This window comes from Periophthalmus magnuspinnatus, chromosome 9 (assembly GCF_009829125.3).
Source record: "Periophthalmus magnuspinnatus isolate fPerMag1 chromosome 9, fPerMag1.2.pri, whole genome shotgun sequence".
NCBI lineage: Eukaryota > Metazoa > Chordata > Actinopteri > Gobiiformes > Gobiidae > Periophthalmus > Periophthalmus magnuspinnatus.
Genome location: NC_047134.1, coordinates 15,868,902 through 15,889,988, shown reverse-complemented (window position 1 = coordinate 15,889,988; position 21,087 = coordinate 15,868,902). Strand labels below are relative to the sequence as shown.

At 41.4% G+C, this 21,087-nt stretch overlaps 1 protein-coding gene across 2 annotated transcripts in view; it reads left to right on the top strand.

Moving 5' to 3' along the window:
* The window catches only part of lmx1bb (LIM homeobox transcription factor 1, beta b), a 41,887-nt gene continuing 20,800 nt past the window's right edge, over positions 1 to 21,087 (top strand). Inside the window, exons 1-3 of one of the 2 annotated variants that reach the window (XM_055224362.1) lie at positions 1 to 213; positions 498 to 620; positions 850 to 1,039. In XM_055224362.1, coding sequence (XP_055080337.1) covers positions 551 to 620; positions 850 to 1,039 — 260 coding nt within the window. In that variant the 5' untranslated portion in view covers positions 1 to 213; positions 498 to 550. Of the gene's footprint in view, positions 214 to 481; positions 621 to 849; positions 1,040 to 21,087 lie in introns of those variants that run through there. The other variant, XM_033972797.2, reaches the window with a different exon arrangement.

Sequence of the window (21,087 nt, the reverse complement as noted above, 5' to 3'; positions counted from 1 at the left end):
TTGGCAGCGACAGGGCAAAGCAAACCGTCTCGGCACTTCAACCAGAGTTACTGACGGGACATCTTTGCTCTCCTAACTTTGGAATTGTATACTTTCTCTTCTTGTTCCTTTTTTTTTATCGGTGAAAAAGATTCCGCCTCCAGATTGTCCCCGCTCTCTTCGCACGGGTTGAAGACGAAACTGATAAAACTTCCTTAGCCCCAAGAATAACAGGTGACTGTTGAGATAGTTTTCCACGTGTGTTGTTTGTTTCTTTGATTCACTGACACCGCCACTACAAGGATCTTAGGCAGCATTAAACTTCAAAGGACGCCATTTCTTTAGACTTACACTTTAGATTTTTTCCTTCTTTGTACTACTGACCCTAACCACGGAACTATTCGCTTTCAACAGGTTTCCAGTCTGTTAGCAACCCGTTGTCTCACAGCTTTTCCACACAACAGTGGAAACGTGTCTTTATTTTGTGTCTGACTGTATTTGTATGGACGTTGCAACAGGTCTCGTGTCTCTGGAGCGCCTCTCCACAGCGGATCTGTCCGTGACGTGCATCATGTTGGACGGCATTAAAATTGAGGATCATCCGCTGCGATCGGGGCAAGCTACACTTGGAGTCATGCTCGGTGAGTGATTTAAAAGCTTGGCAAATGTAGGTCAACATTAAACTGTTGTCTTACAAAAAATAAAGCGATCCACTTTTCTGTTTCCTGTCAGTGTAAAGTGAAATGATTTATTCACGTTTGTAGACAGAAGTAAGATCCGAATCTTATCGATGCAATTATTTTAGATGATTTTAAAGGTGTGAATAACTGTAAGCCGTGAGGTTTGTTCTAACCTGTGCATGGTTTTCAGCAGGCTCTGAATGTCACCATCCCTCCGTGTGTGAAGGATGCCAGCGGCCCATCTCTGACCGCTTCTTGATGCGCGTCAACGATTCGTCGTGGCACGAGGAGTGTTTGCAGTGCACCGTGTGTCAACAGCCTCTCACCACCAGCTGTTACTTCAGAGAAAGGAAACTTTACTGCAAACATGACTACCAACAGTAAGCACAATGCATTTCTTTGCATGCTTGTGCCCGGGGTGTGTGCAGTGCAAAACGCCTGTTGTTAGGCCTCCATGATTTTCTCATTACACAAGTGCCTGTCAGGCAAGAAAATATCCCTTTAATTGTAGTCTGTATTTATACAGTGTGCATATTTTAAAATGTATTTGGAAAGGCCATAAAAATCTTTTTTAATTTCAGTCATGGTTTTTGGTTGAGCCGTATGTGCTGTAAAATCAGCTGCCATTTTATTAAGTTTTTCTGTGAGTGATTGGTTGTGCAATGAGTGACTCTTATTACCAGAAATTAACCTAAACGTGGAGCCAGACGCAGAAATAATACGACGCGCGGGTGTGCGTTCAGACAGGGCGATTTATTAGAGCGCGCTGTGACCGGCGCTAGATTGTGGCGTCACACACACATAAAACACACACATAAAACACACACATAAAACACACACATAAGTTTGTAAATATGTGCTGTGGACTGTAGCCCGGATTTCGGCTAATATTATATTACAATGACAATTCTCTAGTCTTTTCATAGACACTTGTTTTATTGTACAGTGTGTGAAGGCCGAGAATGCGCGCGTCAAGAGTTCAGATTTTGGCAAATGTCATTTTCTTCCCAAACAAAAAAGTTTTATAATTAGTGAATAATCAGGCCTCCTGACTAAAGGGAGAATAACACATGCTCTTATTTCTACCCTAAGGGTTTATCAGGAAATAGTCTATATTTTCACAAAACGCCATCATACTGTTGGCATTCTCTAATAATGATGTTATTGTCAAAGTTGTTTAAATAATTTAATCTAAACAATGCGTTGTTTTATTGGAGTAACATTACTCGAATAAGGCGCCGACATCAAAACATTGCGTATTAACGAGCAACATCCACTGAAGTATGCGCACCTGTGCTATTTAGTTATTTTGTTGAAATTTTATAGCCTACTATTTTTTACCTGTAGTGAGTAATTTCTTTTTTTTTTTTTTTTTTTTTTTTTTTTTTTTACAGAATTGTATCGACCAAATAATTTCCAATTAACAGGTTACTAAAACCATCAGGACCATGTTTGAATATTTGAATGTCTGTTCCTACATTACTGCAGATTCTAATCATTATTGCTGGAGATTGCAAATGATACATAGCGTATAAAATGCATGAGATGTAAGATAATGCTGTTTGGCCTGTGTATACCCTGGTGGTTCCCGTTGCACCTTATTGCATGGTTGCTTTTTTCATGCTTGTTACTAAATGTCCAGCTATTGGGTTTTTAAACAATACTCTGTGGATTACTGATATTAAGGCTGTCTGTCAGACACCTTGCACCCAACAAAGAGTTACATGTATTGCCATGCGTTCCTTTCACTGGGCTTTGTGATAGGAGTGTAGTCTACTGCTAACAAAGGAAAATTCAGCACAGTAACTATGGGATACCAGAGTCACGGCGTCACGGCTCAGAGGCAGCTACAGATGAGAGTCCCTCATTCTGTCGCCTGCTCCACCACAAGCTTCCAAACTTTATTTATTCACTGTGCGTAAACAGTTTTTTCATTGTCAATAATTAATTTCCCACTTGTGCTCATATTTTGACTGTGTGCCAGCTCTTTCTCCTCCTGTTTGGCTTGGTATTGTTAATCATACTGCCTTGTTGGACCAGTCAGGCTATCCACTTAACCACTAATTCCATCCTTTAATTCTTCATCTCCTCCCCTCCTAAGTTAACAGCTAGCTGGAGGGTCCGTCCATTACACCCAAACACACAACTATCCCTTTTTATTTATTTCACTCACATGGATGAGATACTTAAAGATGTAATTGGCACCTTTTTGACTTTTATGACACCCATTTAAGATGCATTTGTCAGCCCACAAACTACTCAGAGCTGCGAGGAGAGCTTCTATGCCTTACAGACGTCTGTGTGCCTAATTACATTCCTACAGCAACTGATTCATTCTCTGTAATCAGGGCTCACTAGCTATAATAAATCAAGGAATTGGCAAGCCATATTTTCTCGCACCTTTGGACCAGGTCTAAGTGCAGACAAGGGAGAACCAGTTTTGTTATTAAAGCATCTACTGGTTAAGCAGCAGCCAGATCCATATTGTGTTTGGTGTAACATGATGGACTTTTATTAGCATTTATCCAATATTTGCACCTTTTTATAAGACAATCTGCTGCTCACTGTTAATTACCACAGCTTATCATGACAGCACTGCAAAATTTGAATATTTGAGAAGTATTATTTTACCAGATATTCAGTATTCAGTAAGTTTCCGTATTTAAAAAAAAAAAAAAAAAAAAAAAAAAAAGCATTGTATCGTATCATTTAAATACATTATGCATTTTTGATAATTTGCAGATTGGTAAGGTATATTTGCAAGCACTGCAACAATACTGAACACTTTTTAGCATACAGAATGACATAGTTATTGTGTGTAAATTAAATAGTAAAAATATTTGCAAATAACGTGTAACACATTTTGTACAGTGAATAGTTTTCCTAAATGTAACCAGAATTAAAATAGCATAAAAAAATAATGTAAAATACATTATACACTTATTTTTTTACTATGATCTCAAATGATTATAATATGATAAATGAAATATACATTTTAAAATCATTATGAATTTCTTTGGTATATTTAGAGATCGAAATAATTGTACATCTTGATACCGTGATTTGTGAGTGGCTTGTGATCCGTATCTGTTCTAACGGGACACGCTTGAGCAGACAGGCTGTGTACATGAAGAGTGGAGTTACAGCAGCACCTCCACAGTGTGTCCTGCCCTGGTGTTTGGGGTCAATTATAGCTCATTAGAAACAGGGCGATCCTTTCCCCAGAGGGAGTCTTTCACTGACCCTGCAGATGCCTTGAAAGGAGCCATATAATAGGGCTATCACTTGACCAAAGTGTTGGACGACGCCCCTGTAATCAACAGCCTTGTTAGAAACTGCCATATAGGCCCCATATAGTACAGTAACAACATTTCTCTGTATATTTTAGGCTCTCTGTGTGTGTGTTTTTCACCATCTATAAAGTTTTATGATCCCGTATAATGCCCTTTTAGACACTGCTCTCCCAGCTTATATGATAGTTTACTCTTTGTGCCACTCCCAAGCCTGGTGAAATCGACACAGTGGGGTTAAGCATTCAACTTGGAATCTTTCTTAAAATTTGTACAAAAAATGTGTTTGAGCAAATTGTGCCACGAGTCCACTCATTGTGCAAATATTTTAAATCTATATTAAAAATATTTGCAGGAGGCAGTTTATAATGGAGAAGCAAAAGGCATTTTAAGATGCCCATCATTCATAATATTATCCATTTTGTAGTGTTGTAAGCAAGATTCTATTGAGGTCACAGTAGTATGAGTAGTAGAAAAACAACAACGCAACCATAAAAATACAACCCCCAGAATGCCTTTCACTTCTTGTGCACGCTGGACATCCCCCCTGTGTGCTGAGTGCTGCTTTTTAGAACAGTTTGCAGTGCCCTCCTGTGAAATTGTTGTTTTTTAATTACCTGTGTTTGGGACGCACTGTGCAAGATCCTAGATGCTGACGGCAAGGTTTCTGTGCAGGCTAACCAGTGTGCGTGTTTTGCTCACGATAGTAGGGCACTCCCCAGCGGCCTATAGTGCTTTGTGAATGCACTCACAAATCAAAACAGGAAAAAACTGCAGCTTTACTCTGTCAGTGCTTAAGCGTAGTTTTTGGTTAATTAAAGTCTTAGTAAAACATCCATTCCATGAACTTAATGTATCTAAAATGTTGCTGTTGTTTTCTTCCTAAAAGGGTAAAAATATATGTATTTTTAACCACTTCACTTGCATAAATAAAAGAGAACCTTAATGGTGAAACAAATCTAATGTTAGAAAGCCTAAGCTGGATAATATTGCTTCAGCTTGCTGGGATTTGGAGTGCTTGGCGAGGAGCGAGCTGAAGCTGGCCTGCTCCTCTGTAAGGAAGTATTGGGTTCTATGTCAACATGGCCCAGCCTGTCCCAAAAGAACACGGCGATGCATCATCTGTCATCTCCAGCACTGCTAACTCTTACCAGTGTGTTTAGCACCTATGGGAGAGAGATATTAGCATGTCTATAGCTGTACTGCATTAGCATAAAATTGAATTCCTCCCTTTCTCTTTTTTAAATAAATATTTTTTTCATCCATATAATGTGTATGATCCAAATATGATATAAAACTAGCTCTGATACTGTTTATGCTGCCAGGTGACTCTCACAGATTATTTTTATAGAGGTAGAAATATTAAATCAGGTGATCTGGCGCCAGTTGACTTTTGTGAAGGCATTTCCGCTGTGTGTTTGAATAGGAGTGCGTGGGTGTAGAGTGCGATGGGTGGGCCTAATCGCACACTCACGAGGATGTGTGTAGCAGCAGTTGGACGACAAAGCACTTTGCCGGGCGCTCTGGGGAGCCACAGAGGCGCAGGCGCGCTAATGCCCCTCACCACTTTAGGGGTAGACTGGTGGAGTGTAGGCTTGTGCTGGGAGGGGCAGTGGAGCAGGAAGGGGGACATGGATTTGCCTGGTGTGCTCACATTACACTGGATGATAACAGAGGGGTGCACAGCAACTCAAGCATGCAATTTGTTGGTAGCCACAATTTAACCTCATCTCCTAAAGCTGGCTGTTAGGCAGCCAGTGGGACATGTCAGTCAGTGGAGGAGGCTAATCAGAGAGAAAGCCCTTAGCACTAACACACCAGCTCCAAGTCTGTGGCCTTTCAGACTTATTTTCACAGCATGACAAAAAGAGAAGCAACCACAAACTATTAAATGTAATTTACAAATTAGATTTTGGCTTAATCAAAACATTATGGCACTGTGCACTTTCAACAACCATATACATAGATACATACCCAGCAAATGTTTTCGATGTTTGTGATTACAAATTACAGACCCTAAACATTCTGACTTTGTTGTGACCTGTAACATTAACCACATAGTTTTATTGCTCCAGTGTAACCTCTGCATCCCTCCCCTTGTTGAACCTATAGTCCACGCCTGTTCTAAAGGCAGCCCTGTGGAACCTGCATGAGAAATGGAGACTTACTGCTGACTTGCTGTATGCTGCTGGCCTCCAATGTGTATATGTGATCCTACTCAGGAATGTTTTTCCAACACGTAGCCTTTCGCAGATACACTAGAGAGGACTGGCATCATGGTGGCAAGTGCTACATTCAGACTGTTGTGTGCCCAGGGCTCCCTCTCACAGCCACTGCACACATTCTGCCTCTTTATGGGAATGTGCTGTTTGTCCACACATGCACCAGGTCGGACCCAAGTGTCAGTGTGTAGGTGGACACTGGAGTCATCCATATTTTCCTATTTTCTATGTACTGTATATTATTATTTATACAACCTTCCATACCATTTTCTTTTATAGATATAGATATAGATAGATATAGATTATAGATTTGTATAGATTTCAAATATTTAATTAAATTTGATGCATTTTAGTGTGGCATTACCATAACTATATACACATATATTTTACTATAAAAAAAAAGAGTTACCACATATTTCATTAGAAACTGTAGATATTTTTATTAATAGTAAGGTGTTTGTTTGTTGCACGATACAATTTCACCATAAAATATATATGCCTGGCTGACTTATACAATAATTAACCTAGTAACCATTTATTGTTGTGCATTAAGAATCAAACTACAGGAGATGTAAACAAGTGTTTTGCTGGTACAAATATAGGTAAAAAAAAAAAAAGAGAAAAGTGAGAGTATCAAACCCAGACCACATCAACATGCAAATAGCGGCATGCTAGGTGACAAATAATTTGCTGTAGTGACCCTGGAAATAGAGGCAAATTTGCACATTGATATAGTGATGATACATTTCCAATATACTTTGCAGTCCTATGGGAGATTAGCAGCCCAAACACTGGTGTCCATGCCCAAAGAGTGACAGAGATCTGTGCTTTTATCATTAAGTGTGACACTAAGCCGGTGCAAGCTTTGTCTTTGAATGGAGGGGCTGACGGAAACAGGGGCTCCTAATCCTTTTATTTGTGTCAGTCCCAGAAAGAGGGGAAGAATAGGTCCAGACTCTATGCCTCCACAGCCAAGTGAGCATGATCCCTTCTTATGTGGTCTCTGCACTCGAGCGGACGTGAACACCATTCCACACTCACAACCAGTGCATCTACAGTACAGTATGCATAAATATTTGGTCAAGCTTATACATATAAACTGCCAATATTATAGGCAAAATTAAAGCAATACATTAACAGTATGAGCGCGGAGATTTTTAAAGACATATTATCAAAATACAACTTGGATTAAATGAAATAAATGACAATGGATAACATAAAAAAATCACAATAGTTGATTTTAAATATGTTCCTTTTAAAGTTTTTCTGGTTCAGGTCCAGTGCTGCTTTTGTCCCTATGTATCTAGGACCTGAGTTCCTTTTGTGCGCACCCTTGTGGTATAATCCATCTCCAAGCAGGAGTCCCCCGAGGCACTTTATTTACTCATTCAACTATTTGGAAGTCTGTTAGCCTACAGATCAGATGCAGTGAGACCAATGTGATTACTTTAACCACCACTGCAGATTCCTCCCTATAGCAGCTTCTCTTCTTAGTCTTGGCTATAGTGGGCTCTGCAGGTGGGAGGGTAGGTCTGCTGGCTCATCCCACTCTACACTGGACAATATTTCATTTAAGGCCGATGGACAGTATGGAACACCCTATGCCCACGTGTACATTTTATGATATTTATCTTAAGCGTTACAAAGCTGTCAGCATAGCATTAAGATTCTATAAACATTACTCCACATGCTATCCCACAATAAGAACATGTTTTATTACAAACAATGAGATGAGCTTGGTTATCTGTCAACACAAATCTGAGGCTATTTACTTGGGCTAAACCACTTCCCCGTGTCAGGCCTCCTCTCCCGCAGCATGGCAAGGGAACATGCTGAAAGTCAGTTGCCGGAGAGCTTCTCATACCATCCCTAAAACTTACTGTTTAGAAGCAGCGACTGATTGGTGATGGCTGTCTGGGCAAAGAAAAATAAGCCTGTATGAAAACAGTGCATATTGGGTTACTATGCGGCCGCCTCACTCCCGTCCTCTCTGACCGGCCCCCCACAGCCAGCCAGCATGATTTGTGCATGAGGTCCCGTGACCCATGGAAGCTTCAAAAAGCAGCAAGGGGAAATATTTGGATGATCCTGATGGGGAGTGGAGACGTGGGAGGGGTGGGGGCGGTGTGGTGGGGCCTGGTGAGAGCACAGCTAACTGGTGTAAGCCGAGGCAGATGTGAGGATCTGCAGTGCAGTGTTGGTGATGACAGGGGAGTGTGTAGCCAGTGGACCAGTACTAGCTTTAACCCGCACCCAAGTGCCCCCCAGGTACCACACATCACCTACCCTGTGCTCTAAATGCCATAAAGAGACTGCACACAGAGCAGAGGAGTGAGCACAGGCATGTTATCTTCAGGTACATGCCATGAAACACATCATACCCCACCCTCTGGCTGCATACCCCGGCTCATCTCTCTGCGCCCTACACCTATGCCTCCAAAGTGCGTATTAATATATCCCAGAAAGCTGCACCAATATATCTTCTAGGGAAATTCCACGACGCTTGAATACTGCAAAATGATCTGATGTTCATGAAAAGGATGGATAAGGGGATAAAGCACAAACATTTTTCAAAGCATTTTTGGTGCTAGTGTGATTTCATAGTGCTCTCTGGGTAGACATATCTATTCGCTCGACTTTATAAGAAAAATGTTTTGCTGCCGGTTAGGCCTGAGTTGTTTGCACAATTCATCTAAATTTTCTTCTCAGGCCCATTATATAGTTTGATGCAGCATCGTGGTCTCATAGAACATTACTTATGCACAGAACATGCCTCCAGGGCCAGTTCAATTGAACAGAAATAGAGAGTAGACCAGGGCTGGATGCAAAGCCAAACTCAGCAGTTCAAATATAAAGCTGTGGTTGATGCTACTCCATCAGTCTTTGTCTTCAGTGCCTGTGGCGGCCTCCTCCTTTAGTCCAGTCCGTTGAGTGAGGGTCTGCTGGCTGAGCAGGCACCCCCGCAGGAGGCACTGTCACAGCCCCAGGCCTTAGCTCCAGACCTAAGCTTCAGACCTGAGCATCAGGCAGCAGCTCTGCTCTGAAACCCAAGCCCCACAGTGTGTGCTGGTCCCAGCTGGAGAGACTGCTGTGCACCTCCTCACAGCAGGCAGCCTGGGTCATCAGTGACCTCTGAACCTGTTTCTCTCAACTCCATTCTACATACTCCTAAATCATGTTAGTTATTGACCCACTGATCAAAAAGCCTTCTGAAGCTTTGTTGAAGAAATGGATTTTAGGAAGTAGTCTTGAGAGGCTTGCTGTCAAAAGGTCTAGACTATGTAAATGAATGATCCACTTGGTTTGCAATAATAACAATCACTGGCAATGTGTTATGTCTGAGTGCAGAGGTTTCATTTTTAATGTTGGCTTGCAAAGTAACTGGAGCAAACATGATTTGAGAAAATGTCCTATAATTATTTGCATGGCTTTCTGCCTATAGCTAAGTGTACCTTCTTATAGCATGCAATTCAGTAGAGACTAACTTTGACTTACTGTAATAATGTCTTTCATTTCTAGTTTTGAATAAGTTGCTTTGTTTACTCTACTTTGGTGCCCTCTTTCACCCCCATGTGGACTGTCTGCCCCCTATTATGCCAAGCTGCAGTTTGTGGATGCTTCTCTTGGTCACATTGCTCCAGAGGCAGAACACGGTGCGTGCCACTCAAACCACCAGCCGAACCCCCTTCTATCATCAATGCACTCCCCTAGCTCCCTGCTCCTTCTCTGGGGCTCTGGGCCGGGGCTGTGGCCTGTGGATGAGTGCTACATCCTGGCTGTCAGCACAGGGGTTAGCTGGGGATTGGCCTGTGGTGGAAGCGCTGTATCGTGGCCCTGTCTGTCAGCTCCTGGTTGCACTTCCTCCAGACCCAGGCAGCAGTCAGTGGCACAGGCGCACTCAGATATGTGCTTTGGAAATGAAAGGATTAACCTCAGAATAGGCATATTCATATCCACGCCAATGAAAAGGGCTCTTGAAAACCCTTAAGTGCTCGACTGTTGTGTTTTTAAACAGACCGCGAAAGCTTTGACAGACGGATTCACGTTTCATCCACGATTCAATTTCAGCTGCTTTTAACTGTCATTCTCTCACTTCCGAAGTATGGTCGCTCACCCGCAGCATATTTGCATACAGTTACATGGCCTTTTTGTGAGTCACACTTATGTTTCCATCAGTTAGACTGAATGCTTGCCAAATGCCACTTACTAAATGTTGATACTAGTACTTCTCTTTACTTAAGCACAAGAAAGTTTACTTTCTGGGCATTTTGAAATCATGATTTTTTTTTTAAGTGCGTAATATAGCATTTACAGATATCCATAGTGTTTTATACATCTTAAAATTAGCACTTTTTGGACAAAAGAGTTAAAGCAGATGTAGAGTCTGTAACAGTAGCAATAGTAGCATTAGCAGCAACACTTATTAAAGTAGCAGTAGTAATGAGGATGGTAAATTTGGTAAATATTTTTTACATTTCATTGGATGCTCAGAAATGCAGAGATCAAGCTTTTCTCACCCATCATTTTGTATTACAGTGGTGCAGTCAGTTAAGCTTTTGCCCAACAACAAAACAAAACTCCTGATGGTGATGTGCCATAGACGCAGGTAAACACATGCTGAACCACATCTGCAGTGCACATGGCCACAGACAGACCTACATATGTTGGGGGATCTGCCACGATAATCACATTAATTGCTGCATCTCTGCTTGGAAACATCACACGCTCACATGAGGAGCCATACCCGACATTCGGCAGGAGCCAGAGAACAGGCGCGGGGTCGGTAGGGTCACAGCAGGCTCTGGCATCAGCATCTCTTTATGGCTTACATGAACTGAAAATTATGGCAGTACTTTCAGCCTTCCTCAGACTGTCAAGAAGGTATTTAACATGAAAAAGCTGTATTTGACACCGCAAGCTTTTTCACAACGTAAACACAAAGCGCAGTGTTGCTTGGCTGAATCCTCATCCTTCTCCAAGTCAGCAAAACATGCATAGCCTTTTGTTAAATATGATTAACCATAATCTTCAGTGGCATTTGCCAAGCTGGGCAAAGGCCTCGTGCCTTGGTGCCCGCTGTATGTTTTTCTAATTGCCCACAAGTATGTCCATGCAAGGAGCTGTCTACACATGAGCTACCATTCAGCATTATATTATAGGTTTTTAGCGTCACCACATTGTTTACTTAGTAGACTGGCGCTGTGCTTGTTGATGATAAAAAATATATAGTCTAAATGTGCTTTGTGGAGAAATTAGAACATATGCAAATACTGTATATACAAATCTATACTCTTAAGGTGTACTTCTCAAAAAGGAAATATATCCATGGGTGTCAGAATGATTTAAAAATATGACCATTGCCAGAGCTATAAACACTTTAAAACAATATATTATAAATAAGAATGGGAAAAAGGCCTCAAAACTGTGCATATAAAAGGAAGCTGAAACCCATGAAAGTTTCAGATGACCAGTGTACATTTAAACACAGAGTAAAAAGCATTGAACAATTTACAGTTGGTCATAAGTTAAAATATTCTTTGTGGCAATCCCAGCCCCATACGCATCATATTAGTCCAAAGTAACTCCTCAGCCTCAAGTATAACACTGATAATCTAGTTAAAATTATTGACTTACTCTATTTTCATTGTTATGGCTTTTACGTGTAATCCCCACTTTGTAGGCACTTAGAAAACCATGATTTAACCCTGAACATGTCATCTGAACCTCTGCTGTGCCCCTGACACATTCTAGTGTTAATAAGCTTTGACACACCTAAACAGCCCGCCCCTCTCCGAGCTCATGTTGAGTGGAGCGCTGGTTCGACGTCCCGGGGCAGCCTGTGGTTCTGGAGCCAGAGCCAGAGTCATGCCCTGCCGTCCCGCTGAGATGACAGGAAGATAAGAAAGAGCAGTGGCCTCTCCGCACAAAAACATCCCACTAGGAGCTCACCTAACCCAGGGCAGCAGAAGAAACTCACGTCAGGATCTATCTTTAGGGAAAGGAATACAATGGAAACGGTGTATGGCTACATCAAAATAAGCATTCCTTAAATGTCACTATCCAAAGAAGACTGCAGTGTCCAAAAGGAGGACTAGTGACTAACGTATCAGTCAAGTCATTAGAAAATGTGAGTTTTGTATTTTAGGTTAATGTAAGAAAAAAAAAAAAAAAAACAGGCAAAAAAGCAAGGTGCCAATAGTATTTCCAAAGAATAATATCTCATAATAAGGTCACCAAAAAATAATCCTCATTGTATTTTTAGCACTACTTATGTAATCAATACAAACAGACATAATGTAACCACTGTTGTACTGAATTAAAGTATACTATACCTATTATGTTATGAAAAAGCAGATCATTATCTATTAGAAGAGAACAACATTGTATCAGTGAATGAATGAATGAATTTATTCATAAGGGACTACTTCTGCTACTACTACTACTACTTCATAGACTGCCATAATATCTCACTTGTTAATCATTGATACGGGAACATTTAATACAAGATCACATAATTGTATGAGTCTAAGTACTAGCCGCATCAGAACTGAGATGGGAAAAAAATTGAATATATTTCAATTTAATAATCTGGTAACATACATTTATACCCACACCTGCACCAGTTTTTAATGTTTTTATTGGTCTTATGTTCTTTTGTTTGTATTTTTTCTGTATTTGAACAGGGCACCTATGACGAGGAGAGTCTTGAGTGCTCTCATTGGGCTCCCCCTGTATAAATAAAGATAAATAAAATTAAAAAATAAAAATTACTCAAGTATACATAGTTTAAAAAGTACAATGTATTTGCAAAAACTTGTAACTATACTTGCGGTCTGGTTCTTCTCAGCACACACATCAAATCAGTGAAAGTGCAGCATCACAAACCCCTATCAAATTTCTGTATCAACAACATGCATCTCTATGTCACAACTTTGGCTTATAGTGACATAACTTTTCCAAACCGAGAGCCGCAGAAATGTAAGTGCGGACGGGGGGCTGTGCAGACTTGGCAGACGCTCTACCCCACAGTTATGACTAAAAGAAAACCGCTTATAGCTTGCAATATTTGAGAAGTGAAAAGGTAGCCATTTCTCCTAGACGACGCGTAATGAGGAGACTGTAGGGAAGAAGAAACTTTTTTCTGTCTCTCTCAATGTGCCGCTAACTGAGGGATCAGGAGCATAAAAAGAGATTTACACCCCCGGCTCTTAAACAGTTTTCTTTTGCTCAACGGTTCGTCTTTTTACAGATATTTCAAGGAAGCAATAAAGCGTGCTGACAAGCGTTCCAGTGGCTTTGAGACATCCCTCATGGGCCACAGCACTGCTCCATCACTTCTATGGTACATCGGCTCACCAACATTATTTCTACTCCAGTCATTCTGCCTCTGCATGTAACCTTATGTGGATATGGGGAAAATATGTGCTTCTCAAATTGTGGTACATGTAGCACTATAAAAATACTGTTTTGATTTTGTTGATAGACGCCCTGCTTTGGTATTTGTGGTCATTTAGTGGTAGAAACATGCCTGTAGCTCAAAGGTTGGTGTGCTCTTGGGCAAGACAATTCATCTTTCCTTTATCAATGTGCTCGTAAGTCATAAACTCCTCGTCATTCAGGTGGGATTATTGTTACTACATAAGTCCTTGATATCGAAATGCTGGTTATGTTCTGCTGATGCCATGGTTTGGTTTAGTTTAATAGTTAATTACAATATTTAAAGCTAGATTTTTTTTTTAAGCATTTCTCATTTTTAAAGGATGATACTGAAAACACTGGTGCGATTCACTGTGATTTTTAAAAGAGTGACTAGTCCTAAACAGAATGCATCTTGTATTAGCAGACTCCGTATTCAGTTATGAGTGGTGCCTTGAGGTTTAGGTACCCAAACGGTTTTCCCTCAGGTTCTTTTGAAGCTGTCTGCCTCGTTCAAAGGAGGCCCTGCACAGTGTAAGATGTCATACTCCAACTGTGCTGACCAACATGCACTGAGGGCCTCCATGTGCCCATAACATTTAATGGCACTTTGGCAAACTCCAATGGAAACTCTTACTTTACCGTCACAATCATATTTCACTACCTTCTGTGTGTTTTTTGTTTACCATTGTGCACTCTTTTATGTTTTAGTCCAATCCAAAATGCAGTTCTGGTTTATTTTAGTTCTGGTGTAAGTAGGTTTGGATTTGGCTCATTCATAAAAAATATAAATTAAAAAATATAAAAATATATATTAGAGGTCACCATATAAGCACAATTATATTATTTAACAGTGCTTTCCATACTGTGTCGTAAACAAATGGTCTCTAGATAATTTCATCTATTTAAAGAAGCCTTCCTAATCTTCAACATCAAGAATACTATAAAAAATATTTACTAAAATCTATTTTCATTTAAAATTTGACATTTTGTTCTTGCATTTTGTTCACCCAACCCTGAAGGAACAGAGGTTATTAAGGGCACTGCAGTCTGATGGAAAACAGTGGAAAGAATAAGCTTTAATCTACTAATTATTCCGATTATGAGCAGGATAAATAAACCAGAGCGAAAGGGAACATTTGTGTTGAGTTGCTTGGCGCCCTGCAGCAGTGATAGTTTGGGAACATCACAGACATCTCTGGCAGGGCAGAAGGAGGAGGGGGCAGATCATGCCGCGGCACATTGCAGTCGGTATGGGAGTAGAAGAAGAAGAGGAACCATCTCAACCTGCTGCAGGTTGAACCAGCGCAGCTCTGCTTTGCATTAGTCACTCTGATCTCTAGTGATAAACAATTCCTGTGGTCGGCTCTGAAACAGCACTGGCAACAGTCGGGAGAGCGCGGGTGGCTTTTGTCTTTGTGCATATGTTGAGACTCGTGCGCTGCTTTGGTCTGGACTGATAATGTTGTTTTTCATTTTTATTTATGCATAAAGGATTTGATAAGATTGTCTTTTATGGATAAAGATGATATCACTTGGTATCTACTTACTGCTGTCAATACCAATAGAAACAGATACATGACATGCATAAATGGGCTTTTTCATTTTTCTTGTTGGTGTCAATTCAACAGTCTCCTAATGTGCAGCAGCTGATTTTGATTTTACGCCAGATGCCCTACCTGCCTCTATGGTTTCACCCTTTAAACTGGCAAAATCAGTAAATCAGTTTGATATTTTTGTTTGTGCATTTCCTTGTTTGGTTGCTAAAAGTCACCTGCTTTACATTTTATACCCAATGCCCTGTTTGTGTAAGGTTGGGAGAACAGAGTACATGCACATTTGAAAGTCAAAACTCCAGCTGGTAAATCTGTAGAGAATTATTATATACATTTTACATTTTAAGTATTTTATGTTCTCTTTGCCCCCACTGGTAACTGGCAATTTATCTTTGCCTGCACTTCCTCCCAAAGTCCTGGCAGCAAGCCTGGAGGTGATAAAAATGTCCTCAAGAGGTAGGTGTTTACGGTGAGCATCCAGAAGGTTAGCTGGATCAAAGCAGTGCTGAAAGGGCATTAGGAAAAACATAGCAATAATAAACAAGACAACCAGTTCAACATGACTCCCATTATGACATCTACAGATCATAGTTTTTATAGTTGTGAATAATGGGGCAGATACGGTAGTAGTGAAGACTTTTTGAGTTTTAGCCCGATAAACAAAACAAAAAAGTCATTCATCAAAGATATCGACTTTGTATTTTTATCCAGTCGTGTGAAAAGATTATTTTGATTAGGAATATGCGTAGAGCTGTAAGTAACACCCTGGCCTGAATCTTGTGCAGGTATGAGGGCTGCAGCTTTAAGTAGGAATTATGTCTGAAGTGCTGAAGGCGGAGATAAGCTCGTCTTTTCCTTCAAAATCAATGAGGTGTCTGGACATTGCCAAATGTGCACCTGACCTGTAAACCTGATCCCAACCACTCTTTATGAGAGTCGCCTACATACCAGCTTATATCCACCAAGATATTCTTTTCTTATCCCTGATATTTACCCTGTGTTTTATTGTTAGGTTTCAGATAACTCTTATTCCAACATTAAGGGATTTTTACAAACATATCCTATAATGTGACTTGTTGTTTAGCAGCTGTAATTCCAACTGAACAAATATTATCTGCAACAAATGAAGAAATTAGAGCAGCAAAAAGGAAAGTGATTAGGCGGCTGCTGGAGAAGGCGTGTGGGAGAAACATTCCTGCTGTTCGGTATGTTAATTCACAGCTCCAGGGCTTAGGCCAGCCGGGTGCTTTTTTCACATTTCTCTGTGCGTCTCCCATCAGGTGAACTTATGGCCTTTCAGCCCTTTTATTTATTAGACAATCCCTCACTTGTAAAGGATGATAAAGTTGACATGTAACAGGCAGTTGCAGCTTTGGTGCTTAAAGAACAGCACTTTGTTGAACGCTCCAACAAATTTGAGCTTTAAATTTGATGACACTGACATGCCAAAGGAGTACGCTCTTTGGACGAATGCCAGCAGTAAAAAGAGAGCAAACCAGAATGTTATGGCTGCAGGACCAGATTAGTGTTTCATACATTTCACCTATTTCTTTGGAAGGAAAATGTTCCAGTTTTTGTTCTTTGGGAGAAACAGCGGCTTACATCCACAAAGGTCAGTTGCTGTTATGACAGAAGTGAGAGTGGTGCTTTGACCCTGTGCACACACACATAGCGGCTGGTCAGCTTGTCAGTCAGGTTGGGTGGTTTTTTAATCATTTCATCTTTGCTGTGGGGCTCTCCTGAGACCCCTGCAACGTTTAGCAGTCTGCGATGTGGACCCCGGGGCTGGTCTAAGCCCGTCCTGGATGTGAGCTGCCATTATTAGCTCTGCTCTCCAGAGCTGGGCTCATCTCCCCCCCGAGAGGAGCAGAGAAATGAAGCGTTGGCTGGGCGCGGCAGCAGCGGGCCAATAGGCCGACATGGAACAGTAATTACTCCATTGATATTCCACACACAATAACACTGTCATCTCTCATTTGCATAACCCCGCTCGCCTCAGCACAACAGATGAAGCCTGGGATCCTGTCAAAGGCTGCAGGAGTACACAGCTCCACCTGCCTGTAGGTGACACCATTCTTTCAGACAGATGTGATAAACACTATAATGATGATGAAGTTTCCCCTCAGATGTCCTGTGAATGTAGAGAGCTACACCTAGAAATGTGCTCATATTTGAGTGTTGTATGATTGTACCAGCAGGCGTGAGGGTGGTGCCCTGTCCCAGTCCTTGGTTAATGGCCATTGGTCATAGGCTGTCTCGCCTTTATTTCTTTTGCTCTGCTGCTGTGTCCTCCCAGGTCTCCCACTGGAGCAGCACCCTCAGGCACCACATCATTTATTGCTGTCAGGACTCGCAGGGAGAGGAGGAGGAGGCGGGGTGGGGGGGTACAGGAGGATGTGCTGCAGAGAAGCCAGTGCTGCCGATGGGGAGAGAGAGGCATGCTCCACTGTCAAATCTCAGCCCTTGAATATTTAATGGAGCCTGGAGTGTTTATTTAGTTAGCCTGTCGATTTTTACCGCTCTGTCAATAGCGACTCCTGTGTAGCCTGCTGATGATCTTTAGTGTCTCTTCCCCCAGGAGAGGCCAGCCACTAAATGCAATTATGGATTTTCCTGCACCGCAATGTGTTTGATATTTTTACTGATCTAATTTGCAATCTGGTAGTTTATTGTTTGGCATTTTAGTGGCGCTCAAGTGGCGAGGCAAATTTGATTTCCCCTCATAATTCTTTATAACTTCATTAATGCTGTTAGCACATTGGCACAGATCTTAAATAAAGCTTGAGAATCATCGCATGGATGAATGCATTCCTCATTTTATTGTCTCCATGCCCCATTCTTTTTACTGATTCTGGTTCTAATTAAAAATCATCTGTGTGGTGTACTGTCTTAGTGAAATATGAAATCATAATCGAATTTGAATGGCTCCTTTCTCAGAGCCATGCAGATCTAACCACAGTCCCAGATCCACGTCTGTTGTGGGCAGAGAGAGACAAAAACAACTTTCTCCAGTGGCACTGGGTCTCCTCAGACAGATGAGGCGTTTATCAACAGCCGACAATAGTAACGCGTGATTGGCTTAGAGAGGCACCTCGCTCACATGTTTGCGTGGAGCCCTAGGATTTCAGCATGATGACGAATGTGTTGGTTAGAGGGGCAGCATTAGCCGTAATGCTGTTAGCATGTAGCGCTGTGAGTGATGTGCTAGTTAGATGCCCAGCAGTAGAGCTAATGGTGTTAGCGTGTTGAGCCTTCAGAGGGATGCAATCGGTTAGGCTGTGATGGATGAGAGAGGATCTGCGGAGGCCTGCAGCCTCCTCATTCACCAGGCTGTCAGCTCCTTAAGTGGACTGTACAATTAGTGCTGAAATCAGAGATGGCTTCATTTGAGCACAACGGTGCATTCAAATAAAAAACATGTCTGATCCACATATGTGTGAGTGAACAGTGGTCCGTAAAGAGGAGAGCTGTGACAATATTTCAATACATCCTGAGACTTTTTGAGTGATATTAATATCACAAACTGATATGTTGGTCTGAATAATATACTGTGTAGTTCATATTTAACTTAATTAAACTAATTATAGACAGCACTATTATTTTGTGGCTTATAAATAAAAGTGAAAGGATGTATTTATATTTTTAGGAAAGGCAGAAGTGTACACATATTTCCTTCCTTTTCTTTCCCATGGTTGGATATGTCTTGTTCTTCTGGTTAAAATTTTTGTTTAGCTGTCATTCATTTATTTTGAACTTTGTTAAGTGTATGTTGAGTACAGTTTTACAACTTTTACATTTCTCTCCTGTCAGATCTCTTTCTTTGTCCCTGACAGCACAGCATCCATCTCTAATCGAGGTCTGTCGTCACATCACCTTTAGCTTGTTCTCTCTCTATTCTGTCTCTTTCTCCCCCCCGCCCCCCTTTCTCTTCCTACTCCTCTCTCTCGGTTCAGGCCCCTCAGCCCAGCCCTCATGATCCCTGCATGTCTTAGATATGTGCACTGTGCAGCTGGGCTTCTTCCCTCAGAGTGTGTTAGATTTATGTCTCTTATCAGCTGAGATGAGAGAGGGCTGAGCACGGGGAGGATTTCTCTCCAAGCAGGAAGTGTCATTTCTGTATAATAGTTTGTGATTCATCTGTGCACCTTTGACTAAATAATGAGGGATGACAATTAGAACTATGGTCATGGGAGTATAGGAATCACAGGGCTAAGATTCCCCTTTGGCAGAGTCAGGCCTGTCTGCTCCCAGCAAACTGGATCCAGATGTGGAGGTTTGGACTGCCATGTTGACTGCTGCCACTAACACAACAGGGTATTTTTGCCCACCAGTCAATCAGATGTTAGCTCTATGACAGCAGCAAGTAGAGGGAGAAATTAAAGAATGAGCTCCTTGGCTTCAAACTATCGTTCGATGTCTTGCTGGTAAAATGTGGATTGATTTGTTGCTATTGTAAAGTTTCAAAATGGTGGGTCAATAAAGTTTGTCTAAGTCTAAATACAAGGTATCATACATTTAACACTTTAACTCTTTAAATGTTGTATGTTTTATTAAATTTACTCTTTTTGACTTGCAATATTTAACTTTATGCCTGATGCCGTCCCTGACACAACCGTTGGCATTTTACCAGAACACATAATTTATGATTATGTAACTTTATTTTACAAAAGAAAATAGTTACTTTCGAAAAGTGCCATAGTTATTTTCACATCAGATTTTGGCATTTCAACCAAACAAAAACACATCCTTTTTCTGCAGTATTGGAAAATGAAGGCTGCAGCCCTGTCGGGGGGCCATTGTCACTCAACACAGTGTCTGAATCAATGGCAGAAAAGGCCAGCAGCCGCGGCTCCACCAGCACATTATTGATATGTTTAACAAATTAGCCCTGATGACGGCAGGTGTGATTGTGCTCCGTGCCCGGGGGTCAGCTCGTCATATGGCCCGCTAACAGACACGATATTGGCCCACTCCGTCCTGATCTCTCCATTCCCACACAATGGCATTAGGGGCACCCCAGGGAAATAAAGAGTCCCTCTCCCCTATTCCCAATGCTCTTCAAATTAACTCCCCAGAAGGTTAAGCTCTGTGATTCATAATTATTCAAGCCCTCCACCACTGCACCCACACCATCCCACTTCTCCTGTCTTCTCCCTGCCACTTCTCTTGAGTGGCACTTGGCTTTTTTTCCATTTCTGCGGGAAAAGCCCAAGAATTAGATTAGCTAAGGCTGACCTGTGAGCATGGAGCAGATGACGGGTGCAGGATTGGACTTGATCCCTGCCTGTCTAGCTGTCTTTCTATTGAATCTAGCTGTCTTCTTGTGCATTATTACTTGCCTGGCCTCCCTATGGATGAGACATTTTAGGCCTGTTCTGCAATTGCATATATGGCTCTCGGAGGAGCGGCCAGTGTCAGGAGTACATCTTACTTGCATGGACACGGTTTGAGTGATGCACGCGACTATTGGCCTTCAGTTTTCCCTCTGTGGATGTGCAGGTCTCCGGGCTGGAATCAATTCAACACACTCATTAAGCCAGTGCCAGAGCAGTACACAAAAATATAGCAGCAGTATAAGCAAAGGTACAACAAAAGAGAAGAGAAGAGAGTGTTCACGTGGTAAATTCAGAGCTGTCTAAAGTCATGGTATCTTTGGTAAGATCTAGCAAGGAATGTTGGAAGAGAGAATTTTTTTTATCCTCTGTAGCAGCGATGGTGCTTACAAGTTGCATTCATTTTCTTTTGCTCACATGCTTGGCCTATACTGTTACTGTAAGGCATAACCAGTTTTGTTCTCAACTATAGGCTAGTTTTTGATTAGTTTATTTCACATCTAAAAATGATGATGTACGATTGTTGCATATTTGGTCACTGAATATCCAGTTGTCATGTGAAATTTATACTTAAATGGCCCATATTACACTATTTTCTGATCTGTGTTATA